The sequence below is a fragment of the Oncorhynchus masou genome, chromosome 12 (genome assembly GCF_036934945.1).
Source record: "Oncorhynchus masou masou isolate Uvic2021 chromosome 12, UVic_Omas_1.1, whole genome shotgun sequence".
Lineage (NCBI taxonomy): Eukaryota > Metazoa > Chordata > Actinopteri > Salmoniformes > Salmonidae > Oncorhynchus > Oncorhynchus masou.
Window position 1 is genome coordinate 42,025,273 of NC_088223.1, and position 16,399 is coordinate 42,041,671.

The following is a 16,399-nucleotide window of genomic DNA, read 5'->3' on the forward strand; positions in this document are numbered from 1 at the left end:
AAAGCTGACATTAACAGCACTATAAGCCCCCGCAAAGGAGGATTTAACTTTAATTCTAAACAATCATACATATATACAGTCTTATACATTTAAATCTCATACAAAAAGTACTGTACAGGGAGATGACCAGCAGCAGCGTCTCATAATAAATACTGTAAACTGTGCTGCTGTGTGCATGTGGCATTGGGATGCCACACATGACTACTATGACCCTGTGGGTACGTGCGCTCTCAGACCACAAGCCTATCACAAATTATAAAAGGCAGTTTGCGTTGTGTGTGTGTGTGTGTGTGTGGGTCAGTTCCCCAGACAAGATGACCAGCTGCGAAAACACGTCTAGGCGTGAGTACTATTATTACATTAATATGGCAGCATAATCCCTCTCCTCAAAAGCATTATGTAACAGAAATAAATATAGCAATAGGAGAGGCCTATATAAACAATGTGGTGTGTCAATCACTCATTGACAAAAGACATCATCCAGTTGGCTAATATTAGTCCAGAGCGATGGTTCCCAAATAAATGGTGCTCTTTAAATGGAAGAACTAACCACGTTACAATGCCCCTCTTCGCCAATTGTCTGACATCAAAGGAAAGGGTCACAATATTAGATTACGTAGCGAGGGTCCTTCTTGCTCTCACTAGTGTTCCACTTAAACGGACCTAGACCAGACCGGTCCTTTTCTTTACATGCGGAAGACTGGAGCTGGGTAGTTTAAGGTTGGGCAAAAAAACAAAAAAAACTCTAATCTCGTCATGTCTTCTGTTGGGAGTAGAAGCCGAGAGGACTGTCCTCGTCTGAAGTTCTTCTAGCTGCCAGTATGAGCCCCTCTCCTGGCTGTGGAGGTAGGGCAGTATAGTAAGCAGGAGGGAACAGGTTCATGCTGTGATACCACCACCTTAAGCGGTCATATCTGTCTGCTCCACCTTAAATCCCTCTATCCTTTAGAGTATGGAGGCCCTGGGTCACCGGCTGATGTCGCGATTGCCCTCCCAGCTCTTCCCCCCCACTGCATCGCCTGCTGTCCCCGATTCGAAGAACGGGTGTCTGAGGGAGTTGGCCAGAACCAGGCGCTTAGTGGGCTCGTACTCCAGCATGCTCTCAATCAGGTCAAACAGCTGATGGTGCTCCTCAGCCTCCGACAACAGGTATCTCTGAGAGAGAGAGACAGAAAGAGAGAGGGTATACAGAGATGTGATTAGCATAACAATGAAAATCAGGAACCGTTGATACTAGAGTCGGGGTTAGGGTTCATCTGTCTAAAGAGAGGATGATTTTAGAAATTCCTGGTTAATCCAATATGAGAGGGTGAATGAGAGGTAGAGGTCAAGGAAGATAAAGTAGTGGGGTGCTACACAAGGAGGGAAAAGGAGCTGCTTTCTTACCCGTAAGGGTTTGCAGTTCTCCCTCACGTATCTCCCAGCTGACGAGCTCTCGTCCCAGTCCAGACGGCCGCGGTAAAAATATTTCTGCTTCCTGAGTTGAGAAATTGTCAAAGATTGAGGCGTGGCATACATAAATAAAAATCCTTTGAAGAACAGTTTGTCTGCATGTGCATGCAGGGGCAGCCCCCTGGAAAGAGTTGCCACGGGGTTTGACACAAGACATAATGACAAACATCGCTAATAAAAAGGCCCTTTAAAATGTGGCATGGACCAAACTTCACTTTGATGCTCTGCGTCAACAACTAGACGCTATAGGGGTGTGTGTTGGATTGCTTTTTGACCTGCAACTAACTACACAGATGCACCTGGTCGTGTGTGTGTGTGTGAGCTCTGACCTTGTCTTGCGTATCATCCTGGAGGGCACTGGCCCCAGTATTCTCTCCATCATAGCCAGATGCTCCCTGTTATCATGAGTCTGAGGGAGGGATGAACAAACAAGATAGCCATGGGGATGAAATTAAGATTCACCATTTCTCATTCAATGTATAAAATAGCCATAAAAGTAGATTGTGGATATCAGCGATGCAAACAGACCATTATCAGAGTGCTCACCTATCTTGAAACAATTTTAATAAACGCTGAGTAAAATGTGGCTGAAGTTGAGAGCTTTGAATAGAATGTGTGAGCTAGCATCTATGGTGTTAGAAGCACAGCCAAGCAAAACTCAGAACACGTCAATCAAGGGTTGATCCTCAATAGGATTAGCAGCTGTCTCTCCGGCTCAACATGTGCGTGTTTTCTTGCACGTGTGCAAATGTATTTGTGGGTACACATGTTTGTGTGATACTGGTCCGACTCCGGGCTGACCAATCCGAGTGACCAGGCAGCAAGCTATTCTGGGCTTTGTTCAGTCCTTCCTGTCAACTTGAATCGACCAATCTAGGAAGGCAGCTGTCGCCATGGACAGAAATGGGTTGGGAAGTGAAGTGGGGTTTTACCTGGAACAGGGTGAAGCCTAGGTAGTACTCGAACAGGATGCAACCGATGCTCCACACGTCACATGGCTGGCTCCAGCCCAGCTCTACAGGACAACACACACAATGGGTGGAAAGTAACATTTCTCAGGGTGGTTTCCCGGAGACAGATTAAGCCTAATGCCGGATTAAAAAGTATTTAAATTGAGATTCTCCATTTAGCTCGTCTTTTAGTCTAGGACTAGGCTTAATCTGTGTCCAGGAAATGGCCCCTTTATTATTCAACACATATTGAATTGGTGTAGGCTGGTGGAACCTAATAAAAACAGCAGGAAAAGCTCAATTTAAGACACTAGCCTCACTCTTGCGCCAGTGCTTTGATTTATTAAAAGCAACAGCTCAAATTACAACACAGCAGCTTTCTGCCTAAACATTGTCCGTCACTTCACAACTAGCACTTCGGATCAAGAGGGTGAGTGTGCAGCTTTTGAGTTTCTTTAGATAGAACAAGGGAGGCATTACCCAAGCCACATAACATGGCCAAGGGTAAGCGTACACCTTGAGCTTTTAAAATGACGTGAAAAGACAAATCAACCCTGCTCAAAGCACACTCAACTAATTATCTCCTGCACTACTGAGCGAGGTTAAGCCGATCAACTGCACTTAGTGTCTGACTGAGTTGTTCAGTGTCTACCTGACTGGAACAGAACTGGCAGGGTATGGCAGTTCAACGCGACTGCCATGGAACACCCCCCCCCCCCCCCGTTTTAGAATAGCCCTCCTCACCCAACCAGACAGACTATAGCAGTTCATTGCCAACGTAGTGGCTACACCAGCCTTAGTTTAGAATAGTCCTCATTTGGACTGTGGCGGTCATGAAATTGTCAAGCAAATAACTGCCAGTCACAGTACTTTGACCATTAATTAACAAAACACATTTGGCATCTCCTGGCTTCCAAACTGCCTACAAGCCACTGACCTTTAGAACATCTACATTAAACAGTCGAATAAATCCATGTAATATAGCCTACACCTTCCCAATAAATCAATTATTTATTTTAGACCGGTCTAAAGAAGCATGATATGAAGAAAATATCTATTTCAGAAGAACAGAATAGCATACTCTTAGTTGTCCATGTTAAGCCCGGATCTGGTTATGCCATATGGCTGTGGGCTACACTAGTTCATTTAGCAGACATGATTTGATTAAAATTCCATGGCATTATTTTATAATACGAAGAATACAATTGAACATAACGGAATTAAATAGAATATTTTCTCCAAACAATTTGAGTGCACACATGCGGCTATTCTATGTTAAGCGGTTAACAAAGAAATAGGTACTCCTATATGCTTAATTTATCCATGTAACTTTAGTTGTGACAAAATGTTGGGCTATATGTTTAGATTTTTAATACACTAAAGCTGCATGAGAATAATTTGAAAAAAGTCACGAAAAGGCACTAGCTCGGCTTTGTTTATTGCGCAGGCTGTACACACTTCATCAGTCTCTCATTCACAATGTGACAAGCACTTGATAACACCTTTAAAACATTACAATACATTCACAGATTTCACAACACTGTGTGCCCTCAGGCCCCTACTCCACCACATATATTCAGTATTAAATCCATGTATATTTATAGTGCGTGTATGTATGTGTCTGTGCCAATGTTTGCGTTGCTTCACAGTCCCCGCTGTTCCATAAGGTGTTTTTTTAATCTGTTTTTTTTAAATCTAATTTTACTGCATGTGGAATAGAGTTCCATGTAGTCATGGCTCTATGTAGTACTGTGCGCCTCCCATAGTCTGTTCTGTACTTGGGGACTGAAGAGACCTCGTGGCATGTCTGTGGGGTATGCATGGGTGTCCGTGCCAGTAGTTTAGACAGACAGCTCAGTGCATTCAACATGTCAATACCTCTCATAAATACAAGTAGTGATGAAGTTTCTCTCCTCCACTTTGAGCCAGGAGAGATTGACATACATATTATTAATATTAGCTCTGTGTACATCCAATGGCCAGCCGTACTGCCCTGTTCTGAGCCAACTGCAAATTTCTTAAGTCCATTTTTGTGGCACCTGACCACACGACTGAACAGTAGTCAAGGTGTGACAACTTGGGCCTGTAGGACCTGCCTTGTTGATAGTGTTAAGGCAGAGCATCACATTACTATAGACAGACATCTCCCCATCTTAGCAACTACTGCATCAATATGTTTTGACCATGACATTTAATCATCATCACGTGATGGGTGAATATTAGCCTATTCTTAATTTAATATTTTCTTTACATACACTAAATAATATACAGTGCATTCAGAAAGTATTCAGATCCCTTCACTTTCCACATTTTGTGGAAAAGGTGAAGTGGCCGGAATACTTTCTGAATGCACTGTATGTGTGAAATTTGTTGATTTAGAATGACCCATCATCATGGATCGGTCTCGAAAAAATATGTCATCTATGCACTTAATTAGCGAATTGAGCACGCTTTTCCCATGGTTCATTTTCATGCCAGCCAGGTAGGCTATACTCCTGTTGCTTCTCTTTACGATGTGCTTAATATTAGGAAAGTTGAATAATAAATATAGTAAGCCTTGCCTAGAAAGCTGATGGGACCCTCTTCTTAAGAGGCCATCACATAGCCTATAAAAATGTTGCACAACATGAGCTCATGGGCTCTCATGAAGTGTTTGATTACATTTTTGAAAACATTTGCATTGATGTCAGAGTGATTAGAGGTACAATAGAGTGCTGAGTACCAGGCAGTTAGCAAGTTTGGTCATTAGTAGCCTAACATCGGCAGCATCAGAGCTTGGAGAAGCCTAATTATCGTGACTAAATGGTAATGTGGAATTTGACTGCCGTCGTGAATCGTGACCGCCGGTGTGGCCGTAATACGGTCACTCTAACAGCCCTAGTCCTCATCCAATTGATCAGTCAACTGGCCTGAAGGAATGGAGTCTGAAGTGGGAAGTCACTCACCTAGTATGACTTCTGGGGCGCGGTAGTGCCGTGTGGAGACGATGGTGCTGTGGTGCTCGTGGTCAAACGTGGCACTGCCAAAGTCCACCACCCGTACATCTGTGCTCTTCACGGTCCGCTCTTCGCGTTTCTGTAGGGAGGAAGGTGAAAAAGGACATGGTTTAAAAACATCCTATAAATAAATAAAAGTTTACACTATCACTGAACTAATTTCCAACCTCATGAAACAAGTAAAAGGTCAACTTTTAGAAAGGGCCAGTGAGTGATGCCTTGATTACTCCATTTCTGATATCTAGTAACCTTGACATTAACCATACATGTATCCAAACAGAAAATGCTTCATTTGTTTTGCTCTGGTACATTTAGGCCAATTCTTCATCTGCACTGCTATGACACTCAGGATGCATCCCAAATGGTACCCTTTAACCTATAAAGTAGACTACTTTTGACCAGGCACTGGTGCACTATTAGGAAATAGGGTGCCATTTGGGATGCAGCCTTGGTGAACGCAAAACAGGCTCTGAAGAAAGCCCATTATCCTGAGGCATGACTTCTGGTCTCACCTTCTCTACGTTATAGGTCATGGTGAAGTCGGAATTGACAAACAGGATGTTTTCTGGCTTCAGGTCTGTGTGTGTCAGCTTGGTATCATGAAGAACTGTGAGGAGAAAATCCCAGTTAATATCCTAACAAACGAGACATCCACATTCGATGGTGGTGAATGAAAAGAGCACTCCTCTTCTGACAGGTGTTTGAACCAACAATGCCCTCATGTGGCTAAAGGCTTCCTATTGTAAACAACGGTGGCCTATTATTCCAACCTCTCAGTCTCAAGGGGAGATCTATATAGGTATTGTTGGACTGAGACTTACAGTGCATTCGGAAAGTATACAGACCTCGTCCGTTTTCCACAGCCTAATTCTAAAATGTATTAAATAAAAAACATTTCAAAGTGAAAACAGGTTACACATTTTAGCAAATGCATAAAAATAAAATAATAATACCTTCTCTACATACAGTACCAATCAAAAGTTGACACCTACTCATTCCATGGCTTTTCTTTAAATGTACTATTCAACAATGTAGAAAAATAGTGAAGACATCAAAACTATGAACATGTTATGTCGTAACCAAAAAGAAAAGTTATCAAAATCGATTTTATATTTGAGATTCTTCAAAGTAGCCACCCTTTGCCCTGATGACAGCTTTGTACTCTTGGCATTCTCTCAACCAGCTTCACCTGGAATGCTTTTTCCAACAGTCTTGAAGGAGTTCCCACATATGCTGAGCACTTGTTGGCTGCTTTTCCTTTACTCTGCGGTCCAACTCATCCAAAACCATCTCAATTTGGTTGGGGATTGTGGAGGCCAGATCTGATGCAGCATGCCATCACTCTCCTTGGTCAAATAGCCCTTACACTAACTGGGAGGTGTGTTGGGTCATTGTCCTGTTGAAAAACACATGATTGTCCCACTAAGCCCAAAACCAGATGGGATAGCGCATCACTGCAGAATGCTGTGGTAGCCATCCTGGTTAAGTGTGCCTTGAATTCTAAATAAAATCACAGACAGTGTCCCCAGCAAAGCACCCCTACACCATCTCCATGCTTCACGTTGGGAACCACACATGCGGAGATCAGCCATTCACCTACTCTGCGTCTCCAAAAGACATGGTGATTGGAACCAAAAATCTCAAATTTGAACTAGTCAGACCAAGGGACAGATTTCCACCAGTCTAATGGCCATTGCTTGCATTTCTTGGTCCAAGCATCTCTTATTGATGTCCTTTAATTAGTGGTTTATTTGCAGCAATCCGACAATGAAGCCCGCTCTTGCCATAATATGGACTTGGTGTTTTACCAAATAGAGCTACCTTCTGTATACCACCCCTACCTTGTCACAACACAACTGATTAGCTCAAACGCATTGAGGAAAGAAATACCACAAATTAACAAGGCACACCTGTGAATTGAAATGCATTCCAGGTGACCAGCTCATGAAGCTGGTTGAAAGAATGCCAAGAGTGTGCTACGCTGTCATCAAGGCGGCTACTTTGAAGAATCTCAAATAAAACATTTGGATTTGTTTAACACTTTTTTTGGTTACTACATGATTCCATGTGTCATTTCATAGCTGACGTCACTATTATTCTACAATGTAGAAAATAGTCAAAATAAAGAAAAATCCTTGAATGAGTATGTGTCCAAACTTTTGAGTGGTACTGTAACTATTCCGCCCCTTTGCTATGAGACTCGTAATTGAGCTCAAGTGCATCCTGTTTCCATTGATCATCCTTGAGACGTTTCTACAACTTGACTGGAGTCCACACACCTGTCTAGATAAGGTCCCACAGTTGACAGAGCAAAAACCAAGCAATGAGGTCGAAGGAATTGTCTACAGAGCTACGAGATAGGATTGTGTCGAGGCACAAATCTGAGGTTGCCAAAAAAAACGTGGCAAAAAAATGTCTGCAGCATTGAAGGACACCAAGAACACAGTGGCCTCAATCATTCTTAAATGGAAGAAGTTTGGACCCACCAAGACTCTTCCTAGAACTCAGCTGGCTGCCCAGCCAAACAGAGGAATCGGGGGAGAAGGGCCTTGGTCAGGGAGGAGACCAAGAATCCAATGGTCACTGAAGGAGCTACAGCATTCCTCTGTGGAGATGTTCGAACCTTCCAGAAGGTCAACCATCTGTGCAGCACTCCACCAATCGGGCCTTTATGGTAAAGCAGCCAGACAGAAGCCACTCCTCAGTAAAAGGCACGAGAGCCAACAAGTTTCTCTGGTCTGATGAAACCAAGATTTAACTCTTTGGCTTGAATGCCAAGCATCATGTCTGGATGAAACCTGGCACCATCCCTATGGTGAAGCATGGTGGGGCAGCATCATGCTGTAGGGATGTTTTTCAGTGGTAGAGACTGGGAGACTAGTTAGGATCAAGGGAAAAATGAACAGAGTAAAGTACAACGAGATCCTTGATGAAAACCTGCTCAGGACCTCAGACTGGGGCAAAGGTTCACCTTCCAACAGGACAACAGCCCCAAGCACACAGCCAAGACAATGCAGGCATGGCTTCGGGACAAGTCTCAATGTCCTTGAGTGGCCCAGCCAGAGCCCGGACTTGAACCCGATCAAACATCTCTGGTGCAACCTGAAAATAGCTGTGCAGTGATGCTCTCCACCCAACCTGACAGAGCTTGAGAGGATCTGCAGAGAAAAGTGGGAGAAGCTCCCCAAATACAGGTGTGTCAAGCTTGTAAAGTAAATGGGATCTGAATACTTTGCAAATCCACTGCATGACCAGTTGACGGTAGGTCATGTTGAAATTGCTGAAGTGAATGTGTTCTTGATAAGTCATTTGGTTAAATAAAAGGCCAAACAAACAAGACAGTAGCGTAATATTGTAGTGCACGTACACTTGACAGCCAGGCTGTTTTAATAAGAATTATGACTAGATGGACTGGTAGTATCATAGCATCTGAGTGTACTTATGTCAGGCCGGTAATGTGAAAAAGAACATGCCCTCAACGACTTAACGGGTTAAATAAAAGGCAATTAAAAAATATATATATATATATACTTACACTTGACAGACAGGCATAGCTGGTAGGCCATGTGTCGGACCTGGGCGATGGAGTAAGGCAGGTAGTTGTTCTCCTTGAGGAAGTCAAAGGTGCTGAGGGCCAGCAGCTCAAAGGAGATACACATGTGTCCGTGGTAGTCGAACCAGTCATACATCTGCACACACAGGCTGGGAGTAAAAAGGAGTTTCATATTAAATAACACTAAAAGCTAACATAATCGAACAACAACGAAATGATACAGGATCGAGACAGGGCATTTTTTCTGATCAAAAAAGGGCTTAGATGGTGGGTGTGGAAATGGGCATGTTCAGCACTGCTTGATTTGAGAACATTTTAGAGGCCACCCCAATGTTTTACATTATTTCCTGCAATTTTACAAACTTCTCCATGGAGCCGAGACAAGAAAATGTTGCCGTTTTAAAGCAAATTTCCTGCAATTCAAAGCATTTTGCCATGGCTAATGCTTTGATCTTTTGCTCACACCTGCTAAATTCATTGATTTGGGAATTTAATTCTCCCCAACTGGCTTGCTTTTATTTTGGTGATTGTTGGTGGTCAAAGATGACATTACTTAAAAATATATAGGTCCGTTATCTTTGACATATTTTATATGTCAAAGAGGGCCCTATGGTGTTGAGGTATTTTTCTGAATACAGCATTGTTGGTTAATTAAGGGCTTGAGCATGTTTGGGGATGCTCTGGATCGATCGCATGTTCCAGTTCCTGCCAATATCCAACAAGTTCACATAGCCATTGAAGAGGAGTGGGACAACATTCCACAGGCCACAATCAACAGCCAAGATCAACTCTACGTGAAGGAGATGTATCGCGCTGCATGAGGCAAATGATGGTCACACCAGATACTGACTGGTCGTCTGATCCACACCTCTACTTTTTTCCCTTACCAGATGCATATCTGTTTTCCTAGTAATGTGAAATCGATAGTTTAGGGCCTAATGAAATGTACATTTACCCATTTCCTTATATGAACTGGTTCTCAGTAAAATCTTAAATTGTTGAATATATATTTCCTTTCACTGGTAATGAACAATACACCAGTGGTCAAAGTAGTAGGTATACTCACTGTTTGTTTTCCGGGTCTTTCTCATTGATTCTCTCCAGCACATTGATCTCCAGACGAGCTGCTTCCTTGTATTTCTCCACATTTTTTATGATCTTCAGAGCAACAGTGGCTCCTCCCCTGTAAAAAACAATGAATGAGAAAGATAAACGGTTAAGGTAAGGCTACAGGTATGGACGTCCCAAGGATCCCTCATAGCACTAACCTTAGGTACAGTCAAAGATTTTTTAATATTCTTCAGGCTTTTCCTCTGATATACACTCCACCACTGGTACCACCCTATATTAGAGCAAAAGTCTGAAGATATACCCTACCTCAGTGGATTTAGCTAGCGATTAGTAATAAAGGCTAGCCTAACAAATGTTTTAGGCACATTGACAGCTTGCGAAGACCCACTAACTAGCGTGTTGCACAGAGCAAGTTACACAAGCGAATAGAATATCAAAAACTTGCACTTATATTAAGAAACAAAGTGGAAAGCTAGGGTTTGGAAAAATCTGCTGACTGCATGCTGTTCTTTGGTCAATGCACGCAGAGTGAATCTCTAGCACTCGGAACTGCCTGCTTGAGTGACAGGGGGCGGGACTACATGTGTGTGGGGGATTGAGAAGCGGCAAGAAGGAGAGAGAACACCGTCAACTGAGCAATAAATCAAAAGTATTGCGCATGTCAATGTCACAATTTAGGTGCAGTCCTAACACACAATACATTAGGGAATACCTTATGGCGCAAAGCTCTTATTGGCTGAAGTGAGTCTTGCTAGAGGTTAATCTACATTAACCAAGAGTGCTGTTGCTTGGAAACCTGGTGTCACATGTTTGGTAGCTAAAATAAGACTGACGGATACACTTAAGACTGAAAAAGCAGGTTTCAAAAGCAATCTCTAAACATGATACATTTGTCCAATTCTATAACTATGAAAGTCCACCTTATTTCATAGAAGAAAACAATTGTGATGTGTAAATTCTTGTCTTTTCATGTTGATTATGCAACATCTTATGTTCCCATAATGACTTTTGTTTTTTTTAATCACATTTAAGTTCAAACTCACATCATGCTTCAGGGAGCCCAGGCAGGGACATTAGCATGGCACACATTTGCATGGGGTATAATTGCCCAGCCAGCTAAACTCAGAGCCACACCACTCATCCATAATTACATGGGAGGGTGATATAGGCAGAGGTTGTGTCCCAAATGGCACCTAATTTCCTTTATGGTGCACTACTTTTGACCAGGACCCACAGGGCTATGATCAAAAGTAGTACACTAGATTAGCTAATAGGCTGCCATTTGGGAAACACTCAGAGTTTACACAGAGGTCTATATATCTAGCAGTTATTTTTAATGCAGATACATACCGGCGATGGTCAATACATTGCATCACCCTCCCAAAGGTGCCTTCCCCCAGAGTGCTGACAATCTCATCTGGAAGACAGAGAGAGAGAGGGAGAAAGCGGGAAAGAAGGGAAGAGAAGAATTAGACATGTGGACAGGAGCAGGGAAACCAAGGCAAAAAAGTTAGGCGTTTCAATGCTAGCGCCCATTCCCCTTTTCAGGTTGTGGATAAATGGGATGTCTATAAAAAAAATGTTTTTATTTTTCCACAGTCCTAGATAACCTATGATAATTGGGGTCCACATACTAACAGGGGGGAAAAAAGATGAGGGAGTAAATTTGAGTGCCCCCCCAGCAGCTTATAGGAAGGAAAACAAAAGTATATTCCCTACAGATGTGGTGGTGTGCCTATTTTAGGGCAAGGGAGTGTGAGGAATGCATTTTGTTTTATTGGTTAACCTATGTAATTAAATAGACACACTCAAGCTAAACTTTTCCTGAGATAAGTGTGAATGTGTAGACTTAGTGGGGGGGGAGTGGTTCCAAACAGGAATCACTGAAGATAACATACAAGTTATGCAAGGGATATGAGCTAGAAAGTGGTAAAACTATGTTAATTGTGTGGGTGTTATGAGATCATGATAACTGGTTTTTAATCATGCTCTTAAAATGTACTATGAAGTGTAGCATTAGAAAGATGCAACTGTCAAAGGAAAAAATTGCAACACTGCAGACAACTTAAGTTGTAGAGGCCCAATGAATGTTTACTAGATAGACATGCTAGTTGAGGGAAAGGGCTAGATATGAGGGATTGGAAAAAATATTTAAAAACGTTCATAATTGCTTTGCCTAATTAAATGCATAAAAAAAACAATTGTAGATCTGGACTTGAATTTAAACTAAAGCGCAAGAGATGATTAAGAAGTTGAGGAAATGCGGTGGTAGGCGAAGATATTTTTTTTGTTTGTTGAATATCTCCGATATAAAAACATACCACAGCTAGATATCTTCAACACAACGAGCAATATTTATCTAAAACCGCTATCCTCAACATTGTGTGCAATCCACCCTGCTTTTTGAGCTAGAGCGAGCAACATTCTACCATGGCATCATCATCAGGCACTCCCCTGTCAGTGAATGCTCTATGGTTTTAAATACTCATATGGAGAAGGGTTACGATAGAGTAGTGGCAGTGAGTACATCTCTCTTGCAGGACGTCCCCACTCCGACAGATCAGGTGCCCTTCCTCGTCGTCCCTCACACTCAGTGCCCGCGTCCGGCTGTCGCTCCGCTGTTTGCAGCCCCCACGGCATCAGCAGGTCACGACACGACCGACAGGGGGACAGGGGGTTTTCAGGGGCAGCCGTAGCCACGGCGATGGAAGGCGGCACAGGTAGAGGAGGGAGGAGGAGGGTGGTGTTGTAGTTGACGTAGTGGTTGTGGTGGTCATTGGGCGATTCGTATGACACCACGTGAGGAAATATATAACGATAGGGATATAGTGCAAGGGAACAAGTCAAAGATCACATTTCGTCCTCTGCCTCTCTCCCCCTCTCCCTTTTAACTCGTGCTGCTTACAAATAAGGAAGCAACCTGCATATCCATTCATGAATAAAAAGCCAATTCATAAAAGAGCAAAAATATCTACAAATTATAATATTGCTCACTTAAAATTAAGCAGAGTACTTCCCAGAAAACAAATAAACTGAGAATGATAAGAAAATGAAGCAGAAATAGTTTGAGATTAAAATCAGTGATACATCCCAACCTATGGTCACCTCTCATGTCTACTTAATGCAGAAGGATAAAATGTGGCTGATGCTTTATCCACAATGTCTCACTACATAACTCATTTTATGAAAAGACTGTAGAAAGTACATTTGGATTTAATTACTAAAACAAACAAAAAAACTAAAATCCTGCTGACAAAAACAAAACAAAAGATTGTACTACTTACCAAGTCCAGGAGCTGTGGACAAGAGAAGGTTAAAGAGAAGTAGAGAGAAAGACATGAGGGAGAGAGAGAAGAGAAAGATAGAAAGAGTAGGAGGGTTAAAGGACAAGCTCGGGCCGGGCTGTACTCACCGACGAGGATGGGCTATAGGACCTGGTTCTACGCCGCCTTCGTTTGTGCTTACGCCTGCTGCCCTTCCTTCGGTATGACTCCTCCTGTTCCCTCTCACGACCCCGCCGGTAGTCGCACATGCTCGGTGATAAGTCAGGTGCGTAGTAACTATCGACTGCTGCTCCTCCATGTTCCCTTTCCCTGTTTCCGCGATCTCTGTCTCGTTCGCGGCTCTGGTCCAGGCGCCGATAGCCCTCACAGTAGCGTCGGTCATACGGCCTGCGGTCTGCCGAGCGATTAATGTAGCTGCAAAAGTGGGCCAACACAATGGGTTAGAGCAATGCTGTCTGACCATTTAAGAAGACACATTGCTTAAACTCCAGTTACACATTAAATGAATGCCATACAGGTAGATTAATCTACGGAGATTTCAAGACTATGAAAAACATTTCTACCAGATAAAGTATCATACAGTACAAAAGCTATCATACCAAATCATTAAGTATGCAAGTGAACAAATATAATACAACCATAGAAAACACACCTCCTAGAGCGAGCATAGCTTCCCTCCTGTCTGTTTCCCCGCCCCCTTCGGTCTTTGTCCCTTTCCCGGTCACTGCTAGAGGAAAAAGAGGGCGATCTGCGGTGCCTCTGCTTGCGTCCTCTGTCTCGGTCTTGATAGCTGCTCCGGCTGGCCAGTTCTGAGGACGGGTACCGTCTTGAGTGTGGCATCTGTGACAAGACAAGAGTTGTTACTTGGTATTCTCATTGCAGTTGGTTTCCTCAGAAAGGAGGGTGGGATACATAAACAGCTGCATTGTGGGGAAAAGGAAGAAAAGGAGCCAACGCAAACCTGGTGAGGAACAGGTGGTCGGGAGGTATACAATTAAACAGGATTTGCATTTGTACATTTGAAGGCTTTGAAACAAACTCTATATTGTGGCGGCAGGTAGCGTTGGGCCAGTAACCCAAAGGCTTCTAGATCAAATTCCCGAGCTGATAAGGTATCAATCTGTTGTTCTGCCCCTGAACAAGGCAGTTAACACTGTTCCTAGACAGTCATTGTAAATAAGAATTTGTTCTTAACTGGCTTGCCTAGTTAAATGTTGGTGGTTAGGCAGTATTCACGATCACAAGTGTTAAGCCAGTCAAATGTCAAGAGTACAGTAACGTTAGCCTACTGCACTCAATAACAAAAACGTAGCTAGGTTGGGATGGCCTTAGAATAACAACAGTAGCTAAGAAAAACGTTAGCTGACGTGCCTGGTTGATGTTACCTGGCTAAATGTAAATGTTAGATAAGTAACTTAATGACGTGGGTTAATCACTGACAGTTTAACTAAATATGATAACTAAAAAAAAAGACATGGGATGACAAATGTGTAGTTTGACAACTAAGTCAGTTCGCTAGCCATCATGACAACAAATGGCAATGTGTTGACTCAGAACAAATACAGCTAACTACGACGTCAGAATTCAGTCGAGTTGGCTGCATAACGAACGCTATGCTAAATTCGCTACTAAACGATGACCTGATATTTCGCAGAAACGCTCCCATTTCACACAAACTGCTTTCGCGAAGAATGGCATAAATTGTAATTTTTGTCGAAATAAATAGCTGTTTGGCTATTTCTGAAAATATGCCGCTAACGTTAGCTAATAGCTACCTAGCTCCCTAATGCTAGCTAATTTTGACCGCCATCTTACTAGCTACTTGTTAGCTAGCTACTTGTTAGCTTTGATTCTAACTGACTGTACTTTGACTCGCTTGGATTACCTTGTCATTGAAACCCGAATACAATTACATGCACACGTGTATTTACAATGTATTGTTTACCGTTTTAGCAGCCAGGCCTGTGTGTTTATCCCACAGGAAATCCGTGTTGGCAATTGCTCGTTTTGGCTTCCCTTCTCACTATTGGAATCCTATCTATATCTGTTGCTAGCGATGAAGCCTCATACGAACCATCACGGTCTCGCGAGCCTACGTCTGTTTTCCGACAGAACGTAAGCTCGCGAGATCATGATGGTTAGTAAAAACGGCTTCTCGCGCTCATCCTCTGCCTTGCAACTTTTAAAAACAGGTCGGGAAAAAAATAATGTTTCTTTATAGGACAATATTTTTTTCAGATCAGATCTACAGGACCGCAAATTGCGAAATTTGCCTCTAAATGGGTAAGGGAAACATTTTAAATTAAACAGAAACATACAAAACACAAAAGACAGAACAGCCAGGCAGGTTACATAGACATTACAAAGGGGATAATTAAATCAAAACATATCCACATTATAAAAATCAAATACAGACATTTAGCGAATTCATGAGACATTTTGTTTTGCATACGTTTCAATAATTCTAAATAAATTTTTTAAATCTGTAAAAATTAAGGCTTTTTCTTCATAAATTTAGATGTGTATTTTTCCCTAATAAAAAAATAAATAATGACATACTGACATTCAATTGTTCAGTCAGTGTAAAATAATATGTCAAACTTTGATATTTCAATGGTTGTATGCATTTTGCTTCCAAGATATAGCATCACGTCTGTCCAGAACAGCTCACAACACAAACAATTATGAAATAAGTGTTCAATAGATTGTTTCTAGTTCACAAAAACTGCATTCACTGTAACATCAGGAATATATTTAGAAATCAAACTATTACACGGATAGAATCTATGGATAATCTTAAAGGAGATCTCCTTTACTTTGTTGGTCACCGTACATTTCTGTGGAGTGAGACAAGCACGGCGCCAGTTCACGTCAAACCATGAAGCCCAACTAAATATGGTAGAAGGAATTGATTTCCTGTAATAAATATCCCTTTAGAAACGATTGTTAAATTTCTTATCTACACTGAACAACAATATAAACCCAACATTTGAGTTACTGAGTTACAGTTCATATAAGGAAATCAGTCAATTTAAATAAATGAATGAGGGCATAATCTATGTATTTCACATGACTGGTTACAGATACCTTCAA

General features: G+C 42.2%; 1 protein-coding gene across 2 annotated transcripts; it reads right to left on the reverse strand.

Annotated features, from left to right (window-relative positions):
- Nucleotides 1–5: 5 nt before the first annotated feature.
- Nucleotides 6–15,371, reverse strand: clk2a (CDC-like kinase 2a). Of its 2 annotated transcripts, XM_064980605.1 has the most exons (13): nt 15,252–15,371; nt 13,959–14,146; nt 13,435–13,720; nt 12,550–12,640; nt 11,373–11,439; nt 10,018–10,134; nt 8,934–9,100; nt 5,911–6,005; nt 5,348–5,477; nt 2,385–2,467; nt 1,782–1,861; nt 1,387–1,477; nt 6–1,155 (listed from the first exon to the last, which is right to left on the reverse strand). In XM_064980605.1, exons 2-13 carry the CDS (start codon nt 14,144–14,146, stop codon nt 967–969), a joined length of 1,584 nt encoding a protein of 527 aa, XP_064836677.1. In that variant the 5' UTR covers nt 15,252–15,371; the 3' UTR covers nt 6–966. The 2 variants fall into 2 exon arrangements, with proteins under 2 accessions (XP_064836677.1, XP_064836679.1); XM_064980607.1 differs by lacking the exons at nt 12,550–12,640; nt 13,959–14,146; nt 15,252–15,371 and having other exon boundaries at nt 13,435–13,525.
- Nucleotides 15,372–16,399: the final 1,028 nt, after the last annotated feature.